The sequence below is a fragment of the Petaurus breviceps genome, unplaced genomic scaffold, assembly GCF_028583685.1.
Source record: "Petaurus breviceps papuanus isolate PSGF00001 unplaced genomic scaffold, PetGlider_PUasm1.0 90881, whole genome shotgun sequence".
NCBI lineage: Eukaryota > Metazoa > Chordata > Mammalia > Diprotodontia > Petauridae > Petaurus > Petaurus breviceps.
In genome coordinates, this window is record NW_027187369.1 from 16,184,167 (window position 1) to 16,207,900 (window position 23,734).

At 39.1% G+C, this 23,734-nt stretch overlaps 1 protein-coding gene across 1 annotated transcript in view; it reads left to right on the forward strand.

The window, feature by feature from the left end:
• Positions 1–23,734, forward strand: part of LOC138150581 (estrogen receptor beta-like) — a 140,683-nt gene that overhangs the window by 17,446 nt on the left and 99,503 nt on the right. Inside the window, exons 2-3 of the mRNA XM_069074001.1 lie at positions 3,465–3,603; positions 4,341–4,532. Of these exons, the coding sequence (XP_068930102.1) occupies positions 3,465–3,603; positions 4,341–4,532 (331 nt within the window). The remainder of the gene's footprint in view (positions 1–3,464; positions 3,604–4,340; positions 4,533–23,734) is intronic.

Consider the following 23,734-nt stretch of genomic DNA (forward strand, 5'->3'; position numbering starts at 1 on the left):
AGGGTTAGCCAATTGGAACCATTATGTTACACATATTAGAACAGAAAAAGAAATAAACCATGAACCTCTATTTTGTATAGCTTGCTTTTCTTTTAAAATATATAATAAATTCAAAGTAGAAAAATTCAGATCTTTTCTTCTTGTCTATGACTCTTTCTGGCAGTCCTTTTGTTCTTTTATGTTCATTTAAAATGCTTCAGTTACTCTCTTTTCTTTTTCTTTTTTTGGCAACCCTATCCCTAACCCTTATTCCCGCCAACTAAAAAGAAAAAAAAGAAAAATCATTTTAACAAATGTGCCAAAAAAGATTATTGTCGTCTGTCTTGTCCTGCATCTTGAGTACATCACCTTTCAGCAGGTGGGTAGCATGTTTTACCATTGTCCTATGGGATTATTGGTTGGTCAATGCATTGATCAAATATCTTAAGTCTTTCAAAGTTATTTGTATTTACCATGTTGTTATTATAAAAATTGTTCTGGTTCTTCTCACTTCATTCTGCATCTGTTCATACAACTTTCCCAGGAATGTTATTATTTTCTCTTCAAAGAGGCATGTCTCTCTTTGAACTATCCAATCCTGATTAAGCTATATTTTCTTTTTAGCTAAAAGTTGTCTATATGACACCATACTTGGTGATCTCATCAGCTTCCATTGATTTGATTATCATCTCTATTCTGATCATTCTCAAATCTTCTTGTCCTGCCCTAAACTCTCTGTTGACCTCCAGTTTCATACCTCCAAATGCCTTACAGACATCTTGAACTGGATGTCCAGTAGATGTCTTAAACTCAACATGTCCAAAATCGAATTTATCTTTCCCCCTAAATTCTCACTTCCCTCCTACTTTCTCTATTACTGTTAAGGAAAACACTATCCCTGCAGTCCCTAAGGTTCACAACCTACTGGATTCCTCCCTCCCGCCATATCCAGTCTGTTGTCAGGTTTGTTAATTTCATCTTTGCAACATCTCTTGTCTCCTTTGACATTGCCCCCACTTTGGTGTAGGCCCTCATCACCTCTCACCAAAAAAATGGACTTTTGTAATAGACTGATGATGGGTCAGCCTGTGTCAAGTATCTTTCCACTCCAACCAACTCTCCATTTAGCTGCCAAAGTGATTTATTTTCCTAAAGCACAGGTCTGACTATTTTTCCTCTCTTTTTTAGTAAACTCCAGTTGTTCCCTCACACCTCTGCCATTCAAAGCCCTTCATAACCCAGCAACTCCCCTCACTCCAACCTCCCTGCTTCGAGCCTTCTAGTTTTTTTACAACTTGTCCTCTGCCACATTACTCTGCCATCCAGTGACACTTGCTTTTCCACTTATAAGACACTGCATCTCATGGTTCTGGGAATTTTCTCTGACCTTCTTGCTCTCCCACCTCATTTCTGCCTCCTGGCTTCCCTTGCTGCTTTTAAGTCCCAGTTAAAAACCCATTTTCTATGGGCAGCCTTTCCCAGCCCCTCTTAATTCTACTGCCTTCCCTGTTAATTATTGCCTTTCTATCCTGCATATAGTGGTTTGTACATATCTGTTTGCTTGTTGTTTCCTCCATTGGATTGTGAGCTCCTTGAGGCCAAGGACTGTTTTTTGCCTCTTTCTGTCTCTCCAGTGTTTAGGAAAATGCCTGGCACATAGTAGGTGCCCTCTCTCTATATATATATTTTTGCTTTTTGGAAGGGGGAGGGCAGGGCAATTGGGGTTAAGTGATTTGCCCAAGGTCACACGGCTAGTTTTTTGTGTTGAGTGTCTGAGGTCGGATTTGAACTCAGCTCCTCCTGACTCCAGAGTTGGTGCTCAATTCACTGTACCACTTAGCCAACCCTGCTTAATAAATATTAATGGGCTGTTATTGACCATTGACATGTCTACATGACACTACATAATAACTAGTTTTTCTTCACATTGGCTTAATATTTGGCAGAACTGATCGGTTATTTTGGCATTATGTGTAATTCTCAGAGTTTTGCTTCAGTTTCCTCATTTGTAAAACAGGGATCATAACGTACCTCCCCAGGTTGTTGTGAGGATCAAATAAGATATTTTTTTAATTACTTATTTTTAACATTCATCTTTAAAAAGTGTTGAGTTCCAGATTCTTTCCCTCCTTCCTTCCCTGTCCCCACCCCTTGAGAAAATAAGTGACATATCATTTCTACATGTGAAGTCACGCAGAACATATTTCTATATTAGCCATGTTGCAAAAAATACAGTAAAAAGCAAGAAAGTGAAGAAGTTATGTTTCAATCTGCACTGAGTTTATCAGTGGAGATCATATTTGTGAAGTTCTTAGTGTAGTGTCTGACTTATTGTAGGCACTATATAAGTATCAGCTATTATTATTTTTTAAAAATTCATGGCAAAGTACTTTCCTTACAGCAATGCTGAGAAGGTAGTGCCTATTGAAAATATTGTCATTATTACCATTCTACAGAAAAAGAAACTGAGGCTCTGGAAAGTTGAGTGATTTGCCCAAGGTTGCACAGCAAATGAGTGTTAGAAGCAGGACTCCCATTCAGGTCCTTCTTACTGTAGGTTCAGTGCTCATTCAACAGTGCTTTATTGCTCCTTGTATAAAAACCATTTAAGCTGAAGCAAGGAATAGATCTCCCCTGTATCTTAAAGATACCCCAAAAGCCTGGTTTTCTGGCTCCCCCAAAAGAAAGCCTTCAAAACACCTACTTTAAAGAAACACAATATAGTGCACACAGCATTATGCTGTAACCTAGTTTGCTTTGTTACCTTGAGGTAAAAGCTCCAGGAAGTAGGCACCATGCATTGGGCCTACGGGCAGGAAGACCTGAGTTCAAATTCAGCCTTGGACACTTAGTAGTTGTATAACCCAGAGCAAGTCACTAAACTGCTGACTGTCTCAGTTTCCTTTCTCTGTAATATGGGGATAATTATAGCACCCACTTCCCAGGCTTGTTGTGAGGATCAAATGACATAATATCTGTTAAGTGCTTAGTGTAATACCTGGAATATAATAAGCACTAAATAAATGTTTATTCCTTCCCCCCTTTTCCTCCATGCTGTTTGCGTTCATTAAAGGGTGAGATGCATGTTTGATTTTATAGTTTGTTATGGCTAGAGTTTAAGTACAGACTTATTTTAATGTAACTGGGCTTTCCTTTGCTTCTGGCCAGATCACCTAATATGGATACACCAGGGATCTACTTGTGGAAAAAGACATTCTGCATTTCCCTGCTACATGGGTGGGAATGGTCTTTTCACTCAACTTCATAGCTAGATGAAGCTGTGTTTTTAAAACTACCAGACTAAGACAGTCTTTCTTTTTATTGCCAGTGTCTGAGACGATTGATCATCCTCTTTACCCATAGCATAGGCACCATGAACTGAGCTGGGTTAGGACAAGGACTACCTTTCACTCCCTTTTAGGCCCTGTGACTTCAACAATTGGACTTGGAGTTTTGGTATGTTCTGTTTCATTTGTCCTTTTCAGTTCTAGCATAGGCAGTGAACTTCTGGGCCCCAGACTTCCAGTCATACGTGAGCAGTATTTGAGGCAGGCCAGCAGGGAAGCCGAGAGAAGCCAGGGTGCTCAGAACAAAAGCCCAGGGGAGTCTTGGACTTGGAACTTGGTAGGATTTTGTTACAAAGCATCTGAGTTTAGCTGTGAACCTAATCCCCCTCCAATTTTCTGAGCCTGAGGCAGTTTTAGAGGGGATTTGCCCCAAGATGTTGGAGAGGACGTTTGAACTTTAGGATTGATATACTTTTGAAGTAAATATTCTTTTGTAAAAAAAAAAAAGCAAAAATGTGTTGAATGGTTAAATGGAACAAGGTTCCAGGGATCACCCTGAAATGGAGGGAACCCAATTGATGGGAACTGGATCTGATTGGAGTTAGATTAGATATTCTGAAACCCCCTGCAGGGTACTGGAAAACCCTGGGGGCAGGCCTGAAAAGTGATAAACCTGCCTTTCAGGCAGTAGGGGCCAGAGTGTTCATTAACTTTGGATAATCTTGATATTAACCAGAAATTCTTGGCTACGGTTAACTCACCTGCCCCTTAGTAATCAAAAGGTACCTGGTTTCTTTGTTGAGAATTTGTTTCTTTGTTGTGGAGGGGAAACAAATACACAGGAATAAGAATTAGGACAAGACATGATCATTTACATCCAAATATTCAGATACTCTTATTCCACTCTGGTGATCTTCCTCCTTGGCTCTTTCCCATAGGTGTAGGTGTAAGCCTGAACTACAGTGTTTTCTCTGCCCCTTTTAGATTTACATCTTCCTGTTTATTTGCATTTGCTTCTCCCTGGGTCCTAATTACTATGTTTCTGCTCTCAGCTTGGTGACTTGACTCACTCAGTTTCGATACCTTGGCTTTGATGGGGGAAACCGGGATCCCAATAGGTTCGGCAGGAACCCCGATCTCATCCAAGACCAGGAAACCTGCAAGGGCGTCTGGAAAGAATTCAGCTCAGCCTTGCTTGGAGTTAGAATTGAGAAAGTTTATTATTATGCCATTACAGCGGGCAAGAGTCCTTTAGGGGACCTGCTAGTGAGAGGGGTACAAGCTTTTACCTTTAAAGGGTAGGGCTGCCATTGTCAGGGCTGACCTGACGGGAGGGGCCTCAATGCATAGACAAAGGTCAGAGCTGACCAAGAGGGGCATGTGAATAGATAGTTTAGATAAGATTTGGGCCAGGTTGAAGGAGACAAAAGGCAAGGACAAAGGAGGGTGTGGGCCAGGCCTGAGAAGAAATCAAGAGATTAAGTAAGAACAAAACGGGTCACAGGGTGTTGCCTAGGTGGAGTGTGGGATAGGGAGAAGGGGCAGAGCTCAAGGGTGGGAAAGGACAAATTACAACTTCACAGACTGGTTTTACAAGTTGGTTTGACCTAGACCCCAGGTACCCCATCAGCTTGATCATTTGGCCCAGCATTCTTGAGTCTGGGCTTGACCCTGACACCCCTATCAGAGGGGCCCAGCAGGAATTACTAGAGCCCTTTTCCCTGATATTTGAAAATGAAGTCTTTTTAAAAAAAGAAAACGGAGTCTTTTTTTTTCTTTTGCTTACTCCACTTTCAGGTGAATTAGATAATTTTTACAACTTTCAGTTTTCTTAGTAGAAAATTCAGTGACAAAAATTGGATTCGGTGTATAACAAAAAAAGTGAATTTTAGTTTCTAAGCTATAGGTTTTCTAAGGTTTTCCCTTTTACCTTTGTGTATTCCCAGAAGGGGAAGGGAGATGGTGTAATTTAGTGGGTCACAAACTGCTGTCATTACTGGTGTCCTTGATGGCTGATGTGTTGATATTGACAAATCCCCCAAAGGTACTAGAGACTGTATCCCTAGATTGAGTATTGTTATCCTACATAATCTTTGATATCATTCTTTTCTATTAAGATATGTCTCAAAACCACATGCTTAATTTGGAAGTTCCCACCCTATCAGGACAGAATTAGAAACAGAACTTCTATAGAAATCTAGGATTACACCACTGATATCTCTTTCAAAGAATCCTTGACAAGTACATAGGATGCCCCTACTGGTTCTTTTGTTTACTTGTGTGCCTTCCCACCTGTTTCAGATGCATTATGTCCATTCCAGACTTGGTTGGATGATTATTCTGGGAATGAGAAACAGGAAGTCTGAATAACACTGCTGATTCTTCTATAGAAAGTCTGCTGTTCATGCCAGCATCAGAGCCCAGGCCTCGCAATCACATGCTGATAATGATGTGCCAAAAACCTGAATAGAGAAGGAAAAAAGAGAAGGCGAGAGAGGGAATTCATGGACATGTATTCGCCAAGAAGAGAGCTTATATTAAGTATCTTGAAAAAGCATAAAGACCACCTGGGATGTTGAAATTTATGTACGGTAATGAGAAAATTCTGTCTGCAAGCAGCACTGTGTCAAAGAGTGACACCAGAGAGTAAATTGAATTTGGTCTTGTGGGAGGCATGGAAGAGACCATTTCAAATTGAGATTTTGGGGGCCTACTAATGTCTAGTCTTCTTCCCTCACCCCAGCTGGAAGTCTGAGTGACAGGTTACCTATCAACAAAGCACATGAGACAGAGCTGCCTGGAAAGGGAAGTAAAGGGGCTTGTTGGCATAGTTTCAATCGAGATGATAAATATTCTTAAATTGCTTCAGCAGGGCCAGGCTTCATAGTCTTCTGGGTAGCTGGGGACATGGAGAATGGCAATAGTACCAGATCAAGTCCTTCTCTTGCTTTAAGCAATGAGTGGTCTGAAAAAACATGAGGGGAAAAAAAGCAATTTGAATGCATACACTCACTTCATGGGATTCATTGTTTATACTGATTAGACCTAGCTCTGTGTATGTGTATGTATGTGGTTGCAGATATATACACACAAACATACAAATTCATACAAATGTGTATATAAAGATATATATGTAAGATCTATAATTTCGTTGGCATAGGAAAACTGTGCTTTTGAAACTCTCTTCATTGCTGCAAATGAGCAATTCACATTAGAGTTGTTAGAATATTTTAGAGGAAGTTCCTCTTAGAGTAATTTAGAGTCCTATAGAATTGGGACTTAGGTGCATGAAAAGGTTAAATAACTTACCCAGGGCTTTGTGCCTCTGAGGCCCAGCCTTTGACCACTGCCCCATTCTGCCTCAAACTAGTGTGTGTTTGAAAGTCTTCTTGGATCTTTGCTATGTTTCAATGTGTTGCTCCACAGACTTCTGAATTGAAGAGTACATGGTCCCATACAGATAAGAAAGGAAGGAAATAAGAAGGAAACTTGAGTTTTTGTTTCTTTGCAGGGGATGGGGGAGACAGTTAAGGTAGAAAGAAGCATGAAACATATAGCACCAACTGTTTGGAGGAAAACAGTCTGCTGCTTGATTACCATCTCAGTGGTGATTATTTCAAATAAATCCCATATATAGCTTTTTTGGGTATGTGGTTGTTTGCATATTATGTGTCTCATTAGATTCTGAGCTTCTTGAGATCAAGGACTTCTTTTTTTGTCTTTTTAAAAATATCCCTGGCCTTTAGCACAGTGCCTGGAAATAGTAAGCACTTAATAAATGCTTACTGACTGACTTATTACTGCTTTTCTACAGACTTATGGGGCTTTAAGAAAACATTGTATGGACATTCTTCACCCATGTTTTGTACACTCAATGCCAAAGTGTTCAAATTTCTCTTTTTCACATTTTATAACTACTACTTTTCCTGAGGAAGATCTGAAGACTGGGTAATTAATTAGTGTGGTAGGGTTTGATGGAGTGAAATTTGACTCTTTGGTGGTACAATGGAAAGAGTGATGGATTTGTAACCAGAGGACATGGCTTTCCCATTTAGTACCTGCATGACCTTGGATAAGTCATTTGATTTGGGGGGCCTAAGTTTGGCCCTCTGTAAAATGAAGGGATTAGGTTAGATGCTATCTAAGATCCATTCCACCTTAAACTCTAAGAACTTTTCTTTGTGATTCCATATTAGTGGAGAGAGAGAGAGAGAGAGAGAGAGAGAGAGAAAAAGAGAGAGAGAGAGAGAGAGAGAGAGAGAGAGAGAGAGAATGTTCTATTAAGAAATATTTTCACAAAGAAAATAAATGCTCCAAGGTGGAATGCCATGCCTTTGAAGAACAAGGCTGGCACAGCAGGTGCCACTCAGTGGGAAAAATGCCTGGGAACATTTTCTTCTTGATTGGACCAAAATTAAAGAATTCCCATTTTGAACTTACGACAGCCAACTAGGAACTCTCATTATTTGGTGCTTTTTGTTTTAATAGAAAAGAGACTTTAGCTTGATAACTGGGAGCATTTATTTATTTGTTGAGGCCTCAGCTGGTTTGAAATTCAGTATTGGGCTAAAATCCATTCCTGCTGGAGCAAATATTTGGTTAGGACAAGCTTGACATGATCATTAAATAAGGGGCAAGTTGGGAACTTATTTGAGGCTGAGCCTAACAAGGCTATAGGCAGGATATGAAAGTTTTGCATAGCCTGAAAGCTAGAAATAGAATTAATGAGAAGACTACAGTGTAAAAGATCATCTTTATTAGTTAATTTTCAGCTAAGAATATTTCAGAAATGCGAAAGAAGATAAGCTTTCTTTTGGTCTATTTCATGCATATTTGGGGAAGGGCAAAGGATCTCCACATCATAATGGGATCCAGGTGTACGTTTCCTCTCTGTTCGTCTCACAGACTTAGCTTGGCTTCTGAAAAGGGGAGGGGGGAGAGAAAAGCCCAGGTGGGGGAAATATGAGCAAACCTTATAAAAGGAACATCGCTTAACAAAGGAACCTTTTAGGAATTTCAAGAATTTAAGCTTTCAAATACAGAAGCTTCCCTTAAATCACCAATGTGGAATACCCCGTTAACGACTCTGCCTGAGTACCGATGAGAAGTTTCCACCACTTCACCAGGCTTCAATCTTATATCAAAAATGTTTATGAAATGACTGCGCTGACCACTGCACTTTACACAGCATCTGCTTTTCATGGCCTTTGATGAGACACTGCCTGGTCCTTGTTTATCTAGGAATTTGAAAATAAACAAGGCACTATGTTAATGGAGTGTATCTGTTCTTGGGAATGACAAGATCAAATAGAAAATAGACGAAAGAACACATACTCTGATTAGAATGAAGGATCAGATGGCAGGAGCTAAGGGAAGCTGAGAGACAGAAGTAAAGCTGCTGTGGGTTTGCTGTTCTTCCTTGGTGTGGCAATAACAGTTAGTCATCCAGGACTTATTAAGTCCTTACTATGCTCCAGGTCCTCATCTACCAGAACTATAGCTGAGCCAGCTTTTGTGCCTGGGTATCAGCATAAGGGAAAAAAATGCTCCATGTGCCCCTCCCTCTTTTACTAACTTTGCAGGGGCAGCTAGGGCTACTTATGGCTCTGAAACATAAGGCTAAGGATAGACTTCAACTCCCACAACAGCCTGTGGTGCTTTTACGTAGCAGTTTGAAGTTTACAAAGTCCTTGACATTCATCATCTTAGTAGAATCTCACAATAGCACTACCTATGAGATGGACAGAGCAGACATTATTAGTTATTGTCATTTTCCACCTGAATTCACCAAGGGTTACTAAGTGTCTACAAGTACTAGATGCGAGGTGTTGGGGCTGCAAAACTACAGAGTAAACAGGTTCTGCTCTCCAGGAGCTCTTTTGTACAATCCATACATTATTACATGCTTCATCTGCAGAGGGGGAAGCTCAATCAGCCAAGGTAAGAGACTTGCAGGGGAGGGGAAGGGGGCAGAGCCAAGATGCCAGAGTAGAAACAGGACTTCCATGGGGCTCCCACTTCCACCTCCTCTAATATATGTAAAAAATGACTCTAAACAATCTTTAGAGCTAAAAAACCCACAAAGTGACAGAGAGAAATTAACCACTTGCTGAAGACAGCCTGGCAAGCCAGCAGGAAGGGTCCAGTGCAGTGCACTGCATGGGGAGCCAAGCCCAGCCCTGCTTGAGTGCGAGGTTTTAACCTCAGAGCAGCCTGACCAGCCATGGCTACAGGGATATCGGAAGAGTGGACCACCAGCAGCTGTGGCAGTTTCCAAAATTATCAACCCATATGGGAACAGGGAGTCCGGGAGTGTGGTCTGACCTCTGCCCCTGGGGTGAGAAATGGCTGAGGCACAATGGCTGCTTCAGAGATCCTGGCCTGAATATTGTAGGGGACCAAGTGACCAGTCTGAGGGGTAATGGTTCTTGCTTCAACCTGTTTGGATCTTGATCTCTGTACTGGGTGGAGGTCCTGGGGTGTGTGACCAGTGTGCCAGAGCCAGTGGAGGTTTCTGAGAGGGCACCCAACTAATAGATCTGGCAGCTGAGAAAACCCCAGCCGTTTGGGACAAAGCTGTCCTCTCTGAAAGCAGAGTTCTACTGGGGAAAAAAGTAAAAAGATAAAAACCAAAAGAATCAAGAGTCAAGTGGCTGAGTGGCAACATGAGCAAGCAAAGGAAGCAAAGCTAGAAGAGTGGTCTGAATTTGGATTCCTTTCTTGGGGACAAAAAGGATCAAGGCATGGAGCAGGTGGAAGACAATGAAGCCAGAACTCCTGTACCAAAAGCTTCTAAGAAAAATATGAATTGGTTACAGGCCATAGAGGAGCTTAAGAAGGATTTTGAAAGCCAAATAAGAGAGGTGGAGGAAAAATTGGGAAGATAAATGAGAATGATGCAAGAAAATCATGAAAAGAAGAGAAAAACTTGACTGCAGAAAATAACACCTTAAAAATAGACTACCTCAAATGGCAAAAGAGGCTCAAAAAGCCAATGAGAAGAATGCCTTAAAAAGCCGAATTTGACGGATGGAAAAAGAATCTCAAAAGCTCACTGAAGAGAATCATTCCTTCAAAATTAGATTGGAACAAATGGAAGCTAATGACTTTATGAGAAATCAAGATACTATTAAACAGATCCAAACAAATGAAAAAATAGAAGGCAAGGTGAAATATCTCACTGGGAAAACCACTGACCTGGAAAATAGATACAGGAGAGATAATTTAAAAATTATTGGACTACCTGAAAGCCATGATGAAAAAAAAGAACCTAGAAATCATCCTTCAAGAAATTCTCAAGGAAAATTGCCCTGATGTTTTAGAACCAGAGGGCAAAATAGAGGTTGAAAGAATCCACCAATCACCTCTTGCAAAACATCCCAAAAAGAAAACTCCTAGGAATATTATAGCCAGGTTCCAGAGTTCCCAGATCAAGGAGAAAATATCATAAGCAGCTAGGAAGAAACAATTTGAATATTGTAGAAACACAATCAGGATAACAGAGGATCTGGCAGCTTCTACACTGAGGGATTGAAGGGCTTGGAATATGATATTCTGGAGGTCAGAGGAGCTGGGATTAAAACCAAGGATCACCTACCCAGCAAAACTGAGTATCATGTTTCAGAGGAAAATATGGTCATTCAGTGAAATAGGGGACTTTCAAGCATTCTTGATAAAAAGACCAGAGTTGAATAGAAAATTTGACATTCAGATAAAAGAAACAAGAGAAGCATGAGAAGGTAAACAGGGAAAAGAAATCATAAGGAACTTATCAAAGTTGAACTATTTACATTCCTCCATGGAAAAATGATAATTGTAACTAATGAAACTTTTCTCAGTATGAGAATAGTTGAAGGGAATATAAATGTATGTGTATATATATATATATGTATGTATACATACATATATATGTCTATATGGGAGGGTATATGGGAGTATGAATACATATGTGAGTGTGTGTATATATGTGTACAGGTATACATACAGAGGGCATAGGACCAATTGAAAAGGAAGGGATGATACTTAAAAGGTGAAATTGAGAGGTGAGAGAGGAATATAATGAGCGGAGATAGGAGAGACAGAATGGGATAAATTATCTCATATAGAAGAAGCAAGGGAAAACTGTTACAATGGAGGGGAAGAACAGGAAGGCAAAAGGGAATGAGTCAGTCGTACTCTCATTGAATTTGGCTTAGGAAGGGAATGACATACACACTAAATAGGATATTCATTCTACAGGAGAGTAGGGGGGAAGGGGATGATAGAGGGGAGGGCAGGTTGGGGGGGAGGGAAGTTGGAATCACACTCTTTTGAAAAGGGACATGTTTAAAGTAGAGAATAGAACAAGTGGGGGGCGGGATAGGATGGAGGGAAATATGGTTAGTCTTTCACAATATATCCACTGTGGAAAGGTTTTGCATAGCTACACATGTATAACCTATCTTGAATTGCTTATCTTCCCAGTAAGGGTGGGTGAGGAGGGAGGAAGGGAAAGCATCTGGAATTCAAAGTTTTAAAATCAAATGTTTAATATGCATATATAATTTTTTTTCATGCCACTGGGAACTGAGATATGCAGGCAAGATCCATCTTGCCTTACTGGAATGTTGGAGGGGGCAAGGGGGAGGATATAGGAGAGAACAGATTAGGGGGAGGGGATATTCAGTGGGATCACTCTTTTGGGGTGGTGGGTAGGGGAAAGATGGGGAGAAAATTTGTAACTCAAAATCTTGTGAAAATGAATGATGTTAACTAAAAATAAATATAAAATTTAATTAAAAAAAGAGACTTGTGCAGGATTGTCATAAAGGGCTTGTGGCTGACTCAAACTTGGCTCTTCTGAGTCTTTGGTTAAATGCTCTTTTTAATCATACAACACTGCTTGTATGCACTTCTGTTCTTGAATTATTACAATGATAGTAATTAAGCAGTCAAAAGTAAACTAGATTATGCCATTCCATCACTTGTTTTGCAAAGATTTAATATTTTTGATTTAGAAATGAATAATTCATTTTCTTACAGTAAGAAATAGAATGGAGTTTGGGAATCTTTGGAGAGAAGGGAAGGAGATTTTCCTTTTATCTCTTTGCTTAGAGGAATAAATGTTTGATACAGTCACTCACTTGTGCCTATATTCTTTCCTCATCTGCAGTGATCCTCGATGCTAAATTTGTAGTGTGATTATGTATAGTCTATGATGTTTCTGGAACAAATATATTTCTGGCCTTTAGAAAACAAACTACCTAACCCGTTTCATTTGTGAAATAATGAAATCCTTTTGTGAAAGAGATTCTGAAGAGAAAAAGCATTATGATCCAGACTTCTCTAAACTGACCTCCCCGTTATCTCAGTTGCCTTTTAGAAAATTCTGATAAGCCCAAAGTAACTTACATAGCTATCTCTGAGAGTGACCTCCACAAGTGTTATTAGAACTTGGCCTCTGACCTTCTCTGTATTTCATGTACTAAGCAAATAACACCCTGATGGTGGTCAAAAACCAAAATAACCATGTGCGGAATGAAGAGCTTTCCTACCCTCCCTTGCAATTATTCATCCTACCGAACAAGTATTTTTTAAGTGCTTTCTATATGTTAGGCATGACACTAAATGCTGGTATCACCAAGGCAAAAATGAGATTGTTCCTGTCCTCAAGGAACTGACAAAGGAAACAACATGTATAAGTATAGAAGAAATATATACCAAAACATATTTTGAGGTGAGTAGGTCCTGGAAACTGGGGGTTGAGAAGAGGCTTCAAGCAGAAGATAGCAGCTGAGAAGAGATGGGAGTACATTTCAGGCAGAAGGACATCCTGTGCAAAGAAGAGGAGGAACAAGAAGAACAAGTTTGGCTGGATCACACAGTCTACGAAGGGAAGCAATGTATAATAAAACTGAAAAAATAGGGTATTGATAAGTTGTAAAGGCCTTTAAAAATCAAACAGAGGAATTTATATTAGAGGAGTGTAATAAGAATGTAAATTTTTAAGATCTTCCCTGCCCCTAGGCTAATGTGCACCTGAAGCCTGGGGTGGGAGGCTTGTTTTTCAGTAGATACTTCTTGATTGGCCAGTGAGTCAATAAGGTTGTTACATTCTCTGAGCCAGGAGAAGGCTATATAAGCCCTGATGTGGAGCTTTGTTTTGGGACTCACTTTGAGAAGTGTTCTGTGATTTGATCTGAATTCTGGGAAGCCGTTGTTGAGAGTCCCCCGGCTTTGAAAAACCCAGAATGTGGAAACCCAGATGTTGACTGGGTATGGATGTAATGGTTGGACAGTTTGGAAATCTGTCTACTTGATGTTTCTGTCTTGATAATTATGCCTGTATACTTTGAGGTTCAGGGTGCTGACCTTTTCTCCTGAACAAGGTAAACGATATATGTCTGACTGATTAAAGTAAGCTTGTTAACCCATTTTGAGTTGCTTTCCTTTAACAAAGCAGATCCAAGAACCTGTGTGAGCAGGCACCCTGGGGACACTGGGGTGCTTGCTGCTACAAGGAGTACCATGATTAGGACTGCACTTTGGGAAAATCACTTTGTCAGCTGTGTATGATAGATTGGAAAGGGGAGAGACTTGAGGCAGGAAGACCAATCAGAAGGCTGTTGCATAAAATGATCCAAGACAATTCCAAAAACTGCATGATGGAAAATGCTAAGCACATCCAGGGAAAGAACTATGGAGTCTGAATGCAGATGGAAATATACTATTTTAACCTTTTTTGTCTTTGGTGTTTTTTTTGTGGTTTTTCCCTTTTGTTCTGCTTTTTTATTGGGGGGGGGAGGTAGGGCAATTGGGGTTAAGTGATTTGCCCAAGGTCACATGGCTAGTTTTGTATTAAGTGTCTGAGGCCGGATTTGAATTCAGGTCCTCCTGACTCCAGTGCTGGTGCTCTATTCACTGTACCACCTAGCTGCCCCTTCACTTTTGTTCTGATTCTTCTTTTAGAAAATGACTAATGTGGAAATGTGTAATCTGATTATACATATATAACCTATATCACATTGCTTTCCAAGCTAGGGAGGGGGAAGGGAGGAGGGAGAAAACTTTGGAATTCAAAATCTTATAAAAAATGAATGTTGAAAACTTAAAAAAAAACAAAGGCTACTGCAATAGTCCAGACAAGAGATTGAGGGTCGCTAGGTGGCACTTCAGTGGATAGAATGCCAGGCCTGGAGTCAGGAAGACTCATTTTCCTGAGTTCAAATTTGCCGTCAGACACTTACTAGCTGTGTTACCCTGGGCAAGTCACTATGCCCTGTTTGCCTCCGTTTCTTCATCAGTCAGTTGAGCTGCAGAAGGAAATGGCAAACCACTCCAGTAACTTTTCCAAGAAAATCCCAAGTAGGGTCATGAAGAGTCAAACACGATTGGATGACAACAACAAGGCAAGAGTTAACGAGGGCCTGAACTAGGGTGGTAGCTGTGTGAGTGGAGAAAAAGACAGATTATAAGAGATGTTGTGGAGATAGGAGCAGCAAAATTTTTTTAAGCTGTAAAACTGAATCTATGATGCTGGCAAGCATTTCCAAGAAGAGTTCCAATCCACGTCCCTCGACTGCAAATTCAGTTCTGTTTCCATTGTAACAAATTGTTTTGAGTTTGAATTCCAACTCTTCTCTACACCTGTGTGACCTTGATCAAGCCCATTCCCCTCTCTGAAGTCAGTTTTTTCATCTATATAAGAATGGAGTTGGATTAGATGATCTTTACGATGTCTTTCAACTCTGAATACTATAATATCTTTTTTTTTTTTGCTTTTTGGAGGCAGGGAAATTGGGGTTAAGTGACTTGCCCAAGGTCCCACAGTTAGTAAGTGTAGAGTGTCTGAGGCCAGTTTTGATCTCAGGTCCTCCTGACTCCAGGGCCAGTGCTCTATTTACTGCACCACCTATCTGCCCCTGAATACTATAGTATACATTCCATATCCTCCCCCCTCTCCACTCACACACATGCTGATAAATATGAGCAAAGAAGACCAAGACTTGTGGACTGAATCAGTAAATCATGAAGAGGTTTAAACTGACTGTGAACAAATCCCAGATACTTCTATTGAACCAGTTAACCAAGAATATACATTAGATGTGAGTTGGTCCTTAGTCAGTTTGGGGGAAATGAAGTATTTTGACCAGTGATTGAGGCTACATAGGAAATATATTGGGATTAGTGAGGGAATTGGACATATCTTGGGACTGATACATAATATGGTGTATCAATTCAGAATTGAGCATTCCAGCAAGAGCTTTATAGCAGAAGACTTCAGCAAAAGATCCCAGAAACAGACTTCTCTCAAAGAAACTGACATTGTTGAGGAAGAAAGTAAATGAGTCCTCTCCTTTCCCACCCTTAGCCCCTAACAGGATACAACCTTGTGAATTTTGAAAGTTTGAAAGACTTGGGCTTTCTCTCACCTTTGGTGGATGCCCCCAGAGCAACAGTGGCTGATAGCACTGTTTTAATTGGAACTGAAGGACATGCCAAGAACAAAATGAACACATTATGGAAAGGCTGCATTGTAAGAGCACTGACCCTGGGAACTACATTGAACGGGAAATTTAAGAGGAATTCTCAAAGTGAGAAAATGACTTTAAAATCATCAGGAGCTATAAGTTACCTCTTTGTCAAATAATGTTTCCTAAGACTGAGCCAACTTTTTCCCCAGACCTTGTATGTAGTCATGGGAGGCCATATCCCATTCTTTTGAAAGGATTCTTTTTTTGTACCAATTGTTCTTATTGTACAATTAAGGTAAACAGCTGTTAATGGGGGCTCTTGAATAACAGTCCTCAATTTAAACGAAAACAAGCCAAAGTAAAAGAGAAGTAATGTGTGCGTGTCAGAGATCTAGCTAAGAGGAAACTGTATATCAAAGATCTTCGACATGCTACTTGTTTCTGCTGAGTTACAGGCAAATATACCAAGTATTCTCAGTGTGCTCTATAAAAGTCAATGTAAGTCAATGATGAAAACTCGAATTTCTCAGGAGTTCTTTGAAGTACTTGAATTCTAAGCACTGCTTTGCTTACAGTTCCTTCAGCCCTCCACATTTCCATGTAGAGTCCAGACCATTTGCTTTTACTCCTTTGGCAAAGTGCATTTTCATCTGCTCCCATTGGTTTCAATGGCAGAAAACCTACATACTCAATTTAAACGAAAACAAGCCAAAGTAAAAGAGATGCAATATGGGCGTTTCAGAGATCTAGCTAAGAGGAAACTGTATATCAAAGATCTTCAATGTGCTCCTTGTTTCTGCTGAGTGACAGGCAAATATACCAAGTATTCTCAGTGTTCTGTATAAAAGGCAATGTAAGTCAATGATGAAAACGCGAATTTCTCAGGAGTTCTTTGAAGTACTTGAATTCTAAGCACTGCTTTGCTTACAGTTCCTTCAGCCCTCCACATTTCCATGTAGAGTCCAGACCATTTGCTTTTACTCCTTTGGCAAAATGCATTTTCATCTGTTCCCACTGGATTCAATGGCAGAAAAATTTCATACTCAATTTAAATGAAAACAAGCTAGGAAAGCAGGCTACAGTCCCACAAAGGATGATGATGGTTCTTTAGATTCCCATCCTACCTTGAGAAGGAAGGAAAGAGAAGTGTTCCTGCCGAGAAAAGGTGGGTTTGGTCATTTGGGAGCATCAGCGTCAATTCTCCCTTGCCATTATCTGTGAAAGGAAAGTGGGAAGGACAGGGGAGAGGGGACATGACCAACGGCAGGTGATCCGTTTGTGATGTAGTTTTTCTCAGGTTTCCTTGACTTTTTTTTTTATAGCCATTTGATGCTCTAGAAAACAAAAGCTGCCCAAGCTGAGAATGAGTTGCTTTTGAAACTTGTTCTAATAGGAAGGAGGAGGAAGGAACTCTGCCTTCCTTCCCTGGAAGACAAGCAGGAAGAGGATCCGCTGTAGGCGTAATAGACTTGGACTGATGACTTGGCGTCTTGTTGCACAGTAAAAACTGTCACTGACTAGCTTGTGCTTGCTGGGATTGGACATTTCCTATAATCTTGGTAGCTGGGAGGGATCCCTACTGAGACTGATAACCAGCTTTGGGGAGACCGGGATTCCTAGACCATTGAGAATCCTTTCAAGATAACCATGTGTATGCTTAGTCTGCCTAGATTGTTCTGAAAAACAGATTATTTCCCGGCCAGGTAGGCACAACAGTTAATTCAGAATCTAATTATTTGGAATAATTTTTGAAATTCAGGAGTGAAGAGTCACTAGGTTCCAGACAGCAACAAACAAAACAAAAACATTTTAGAAACCAATAATTGCTGCTTTCATGCTATTATTCAACTTTTTCATTTATGGCACGGAAGACTTAATCTCTTTTACTGGTATTTGCCATCTATGAAATAGGAACACTTTTGTGTTGACTTGTGCTCAAGAAAATGCTTTTTAAAAAAAGTTCCTTTCTGGTTTTTCCTTCTAATACATCTTCTTCAGAGATTGTCTACTTGATTTAAGATTAAAACAAATGAATGCAACGCTTAATTTTTTCTCTGGGGATGAAGAGATTGGTGATGGGGTGGATGATCAGATGGCAGTTGTTCTGGCTGAATTGAATCACTTGGTGATATTTCCTAGGCTAGGTAGACGAACTTTAATTTGAGAGGTTTGGACAAGACTTGATTGTTTTACTGGTTGAGAAAGAAGATAAGCTTTAGAAGAAATCAGAATTTATCAGTGGTCCATTTCTACTGGCAAAGTGAAATTGATAGAGTAAGAATGTCATGCAGGTGAATACATATTTTTTTCGTTATTTTTTGTTATTTTCTTTTTTAAAAAAATTAATTTGTTTCCTTCAGGTTTACAAGATTCAATTCCACAATTCCTTGAGTTTCACATTTTGTCCCCTTCCCTCCCCTCCCCCTCCATGGCAGCATATAGTCACGTATAGGATTTTTAAATACTTTCACATTATACATTAGTCAGGTTATAAAGACGGATTGTATCAGATGGAATGAAAAATGGTAAAGAGGACATAAATCCAAACAAAAGAAGGAAAAAGATCAGGTATTTTGTTTCCACCTGGATATAAACTCAGTTCTTTCTAGTTCTTTCTCTGGATGCACATATTTCTCTCCATCATGAGTCTTTTGGGATTGACTTATATCACTGCATTGCTGAGAAGAGTCCAGTCTATCAAAGTTGGTCACCACACATATGTTGTATCTGTAATTGTGTACAAATTTCTCCTGGTTCTACTCTTCTCACTCAGCATCAGTTTGTATAAGCCTCTCCAGGTAAATATGAAGACCATCTGCTCCTCGTTTCTTATAGCAGAATAGTATTCCATAACATGCATATACCACAACTTGTTCAGCCATTCCCCTATTGATGGGCACCCCCTTAATTTCCAATTCTTTGCCCCTACAAAAAGAGATGCTATAAACATTTTTGTACATATGGGTCTTCCTCCCACTTCTATGATCTCTTTGGGATATAACCCTAGGAGTGGTATTGCTGGGCCAAAGGATATGAAAATATGTATAGCCCTTTGGGCATAATTCCAGATTGCTCTCCAGAAAGGCTGGATCAGTTCACAACTCGACCAGCAATGCATTAGTGTTCCAATTTGCCCACATCCTCTCCAGCATTTGTCATTTTCCTGTTTTGTCATATTAGCCAATCAGACTGGTGAGATGTGGTACCTCAGACTTGTTTTGATTTGAATTTCTGTGATCAATAGTGATTTAGAGCATTTCTTCATGTGCTTATAGATATCTTTAATTTCTGTCTCTGAAAATTACCTGTTCATATCCTTTGACCATTTATCAATTGGGGAATGACTTGTATTCTTATAAATTTGACTCAATTCTCTGTATATTTTAGAAATGAGTCCTTTGTCAGAGACATAGGTTGTAAAGATTCTTTCCCAATTTCCCACCTCCCTCTTAATCTTGATTACATTGGCATTGTTTGTACAGAAACTTTTCAATTTCATGTAGTCAAAATTATCCATTTTATATTTTATAATGTTCTCTAATTCTTGTTTAGTCATAAAGTCTTTCCCTCTCCACAAGTCTGATAGGTAAACTATTCCTTGTTTTACAAGACTGCTTACAGTATCAACCTTTATACCTAGATCGTGCACCCATTTAGACTTGATTTTGGTATATGGTGTTAGATAATGGTCTATGCCCAGTTTCTGCCATACTATATTCCAGTTTTCCCAGCAGTTTTTGTCAAATAGTAAGTTCTTATCCCCAAAAACAGGGTCTTGGGGTTTAGCAAACAATAGATTACTATAGTCGTTGACTTCTGAATCTCGTGTGCCTAATCTATTCCATTGATCCACTCCTCTATTCCTCAGCCAGTACCAAGTAGTTTTGATGACTGCTGCTTTATAATACAGATTAAAATCTGGTATAGCTAGACCACCTTCCTTGGCATTTCTTTTCATTAATTCCCTTGATATTCTGGACCATTTATTCTTCTAAATGAATTTCGTTACCATTTTTTCTAGCTCTATAAAGTAGTTTTTTGGTAAATTAATTGGTATGGCACTAAATATATAAATTAATTTAGGTAACATTGTCATTTTTATTATATTAGCTCAACCCAGCCACGAGCAATTGATATTTTTCCAATTAGTTAGATCTGACTTTATTTGTGTGAAAAGTGTTTTGTAGTTGTGGTCATATAGGTCCTGGGTTTGTTTTGGCAGGTAGATTCCCAAATATTTTATCATGTCTACAGTAACTCTAAATGGGATTTCACTTTCTGTCTCTTGCTGTTGAATTTCATTGGAAATATATAGGAATGCCAAGGATTTATGTGGGTTTATTTTATATCCTGCAACTTTGCCAAATTTATTTATTGTCTCAATTAGTTTTTTACTTGATTCTCTAGGATTCTCTAAGTATATCATCATGTCATCTGCAAAGAGTGATAGCTTGGTCTCTTTTTTGCCTAATTTGATTCCTTTGATTTCTTTTTCTTCTCTAATTGCTACTGCTAACATTTCTAGTACACGATTGAATAAGAGGGATGATAGTGCACACTCTTGTTTCACCCCTGATCTTATGGGAAATGCTTCTAGCTTATCCCCATTACATATAATACTTGCAGATGGCTTTAAGTAGATGCTACCTATTATTTTAAGGAAGGCTCCATTTATTCCTATACTTTCTAATGTTTTTAATAGGAATGGATGTTGTAGTTTGTCAAAAGCCTTTTCTGCATCTATTGAGATGATCATGTGGTTTCTGCTAGTTTTATTGTTAATATGATCAATTATGCTGATGGTTTTCCTAATATTAAACTGTCCTTGCATTCCTGTAATAAATCCTCCCTGATCAAAGTGTATTATTCTTTTTTAAAGCAATCAGCGTTAAGTAACTTGCTCAAGGTTACACAGCCAGTTATTTCTGGGTGTAGTGCTAAGTATCTGAGCCCAGATTTGATCCCCAGGTCATCCCGACACTGGAGCCGGTGATCTTACTCACTGTGCTACTTGGCCACGCCTAAAGTGTATTATTCTTGAGATAAGTTGCTGTAGTCTTTTTGCTAGTATTTTATTTAGAATTTTTGCATCTATATTCATGAGGGAAATTGGTCTATAATTTTCTTTCTCCATTTTATCTCTTCTTGATTAAGGTATCAGTACCATATTTGTGTCATAAAAAGAATTTGGTAGGACTTCTTCTTCACTAATTTTCCCAAATAGTTTATAGAGTATTGGAATCAATTGTTCTTTAAGTGTTTGATAGAATTCACTAGTAAATCTGTCTGGCCCTGGAGATTTTTTCCTAGGGAGTTGACTGATGGCCTGTTCAATATCTTTTTCTGAGATGGGGTTATTTAAGTAATTTACTTCCTCTTCAGTTAATCTGGGCAACTTGTATTTTTGTAAATATTCATCCATTTCCCTAAGATTGTCAAATTTATGTGCATACAATTGGGAAAAATAACTCCTAATTATTGTTTTGATTTCCTCTTCACTGGAGGTAGATTCACCCTTTTCCTTTTTGATACTCATAATTTGGTTTTCTTCTTTCTCTTTTTTTATCATATTGACTAAGGTTCTATCAATTTTGTTGGTTTTTTCATAAAACCAGCTCTTAGTTTTATTTTTTAATTCAATAGTTTTCTTAATTTCAATTTTATTAGTATTTCCTTTGGTTTTCAATATTTCTAATTTAGTATTTAATTGTGGATTTTGAATTTGTTCTTTTTCTAGGTTTTTCAATTGCATGCCCAATTCATTGACCTCCCTTTTCTCTAATTTAATCATGTATGCACTCAGGGATATAAAACTTCCCCTAAGAACTGTCTTTAATGCATCCCACAAATTTTGGTATGTTGTCTCATTATTATCATTCTCTTGAATGAAATTACTGATTGTTTCTATAATTTCTTGTTTGACCCACTCATTCTTTAGGATTAAATTGTTTAATTTCCACTTAGTTTTTAGTCTATCTTTCCATGGCCCTTTATTGCATATAATTTTTATTGAATCATGATCTGAGAAGAATGCATTTAATATTTCTGCCTTACTGCATAGAATTGTGAGGTTTTTATGCCCTAGAATGTGGTCAGTTTTTGAGTATGTGCCATGAACTGCTGAGAAGAAGGTATGTTCCTTTTTATCCCCGTTCAGTTTTCTCCAGAGATCTATCATACCTATCCTCTCTAAAATCCTGTTCACCTCCTTAATTTCTTTCTTGTTTATCTTGAGGTTGGATTTATCAAGTTCAGAGAGGGGGAGATCAAGGTTTCCCACTAGTATAGTTTTGCTATCTATTTCTTCCTCTAATTCCTTTACCTTCTCCTCTACAAATTTGGATGCTATACCATTTGGTGCATATATGTTAAGTAATGATATTGCTTCATTCTCGATGGTGCCTTTTAGCAGGATATAGTTTCCTTCCTTATCTCTTTTAATTAGGTCAATTTTTGCTTTTGCTTTTTCTGAGATAAGGATTGCTACCCCTGCTTTTTTAACTTTAGCTGAGGCATGGTATATTTTACGCCAGCCTTTTACCTTTACCCTGTGTGTATTCCTCTGTTTTACATGTGTTTCTTGTAAACAGCATATTGTAGGATTATTCTGCTATCCGTCTCCTTTTTCTGGGAGAGTTCATTCCATTCACATTTACAGTTATGATTGTTATCTGTTTCTTTCCCTCCATCCTATTCCCGCCCCCGTTTCTTTCTGGCTGCTTGAAGTATTTCCTCTTTTATTTCGTAGTTCTGGAGTTTGACCACAACATTTCGGGGACTTTTCAGTTTGGGATATCTTTCAGCAGGTGTCCGGTGGATTCTCTTGATTTCTGTTTTACCCTCAGTTTCTAGTATCTTAGGGCAGTTTTCCTTAATGAGTTCTTGGAGAATGTTATCCAGGCTCATTTTTTCATCATGATTTTCTGGTAGGCCTATGATTCTCAGATTATCTCTCCTGGATCTGTTTTCCAGGTCAGTTATTTTTTCTTTGAGGTATTTTACCTCTTTTTCTAATTTTTCATTCTTGTTCTTTTGTTTGACTAATTCTTGGTTCCTCATAGAGTTATTTGTTTCAATTTGGCTGATTTTAGTTTTTAGCAAATCATTTTCCTTGGTTAATTTTTGGAGCTCCTTTTCCATATCATACACTTTTCTTTTTAGAGAGATATTTTCTTCATTATGATGTTTTTTTCAATTCTGCTATTTTGGTTTTGAGAGAGTTATTCATTTTGTCTTCTATCTCTCACTTTGTTTTCAAAGTTTCTTTTGATCTCATCTAGGAGAGCCTTCCGTGCTTGGGACCTATTCCCTCTTGAAGTTTCAGCTTTGAGTGTGGAGTCCACATTGTCTCCCTCTGAGTTTGGTTCCTCCCTCTGAGGATAGTAGGACTCTAGAGTCTTTGTCTTAGTAGTCTACCCATTTTGAGGCAGGGTCCTAGCCACGCCCTTCCTTTAGGGATCTCAAGCCTTTACTGTAGAGGGCTTTGCCCTGGGGCAAGAGTTACTATGTTTTCAGGGTCAGAGGGGGGGTTTGGAGCAGGTGAGATTCACTCTGTCATCCTCACCTTTGGAGGTCCTGATAGGGGCTTTTTTTTTAAATTTCTGGGCTATGAAGTGGTAGCCCCAGGAGTATTTGCTGTCCAGGACAGGGGCCCCTGTATTTGCTTCTTACCTTGCTCTTTCCAGTCCCATCCCTTTGGTGATAGGCCTGGTAGTATCCCTTGTGGTTGGTGGGATGACTTGCCCTCCGAGTTGATCAGGCCCCTTCTTGGCCTGCCTCTGCTTCTCGTGAATAAATATTTTAATTTTTGGAAAATGAAAGTAAGTTTTTCAGTGGTCTCTTTTTCTTGAGAGGAGGAAATCATAGTTCAGGGTAGACAAGTGGTGTATTTTTAAAAAAGAAACTTTATTTACTTTGCTACTGTGTAATATAACCACATGGTTTTATGTCTATCTACATCTATCTATTCAGATAGATAGATAGATAGATAGATAGATAGATAGATAGATAGATAGA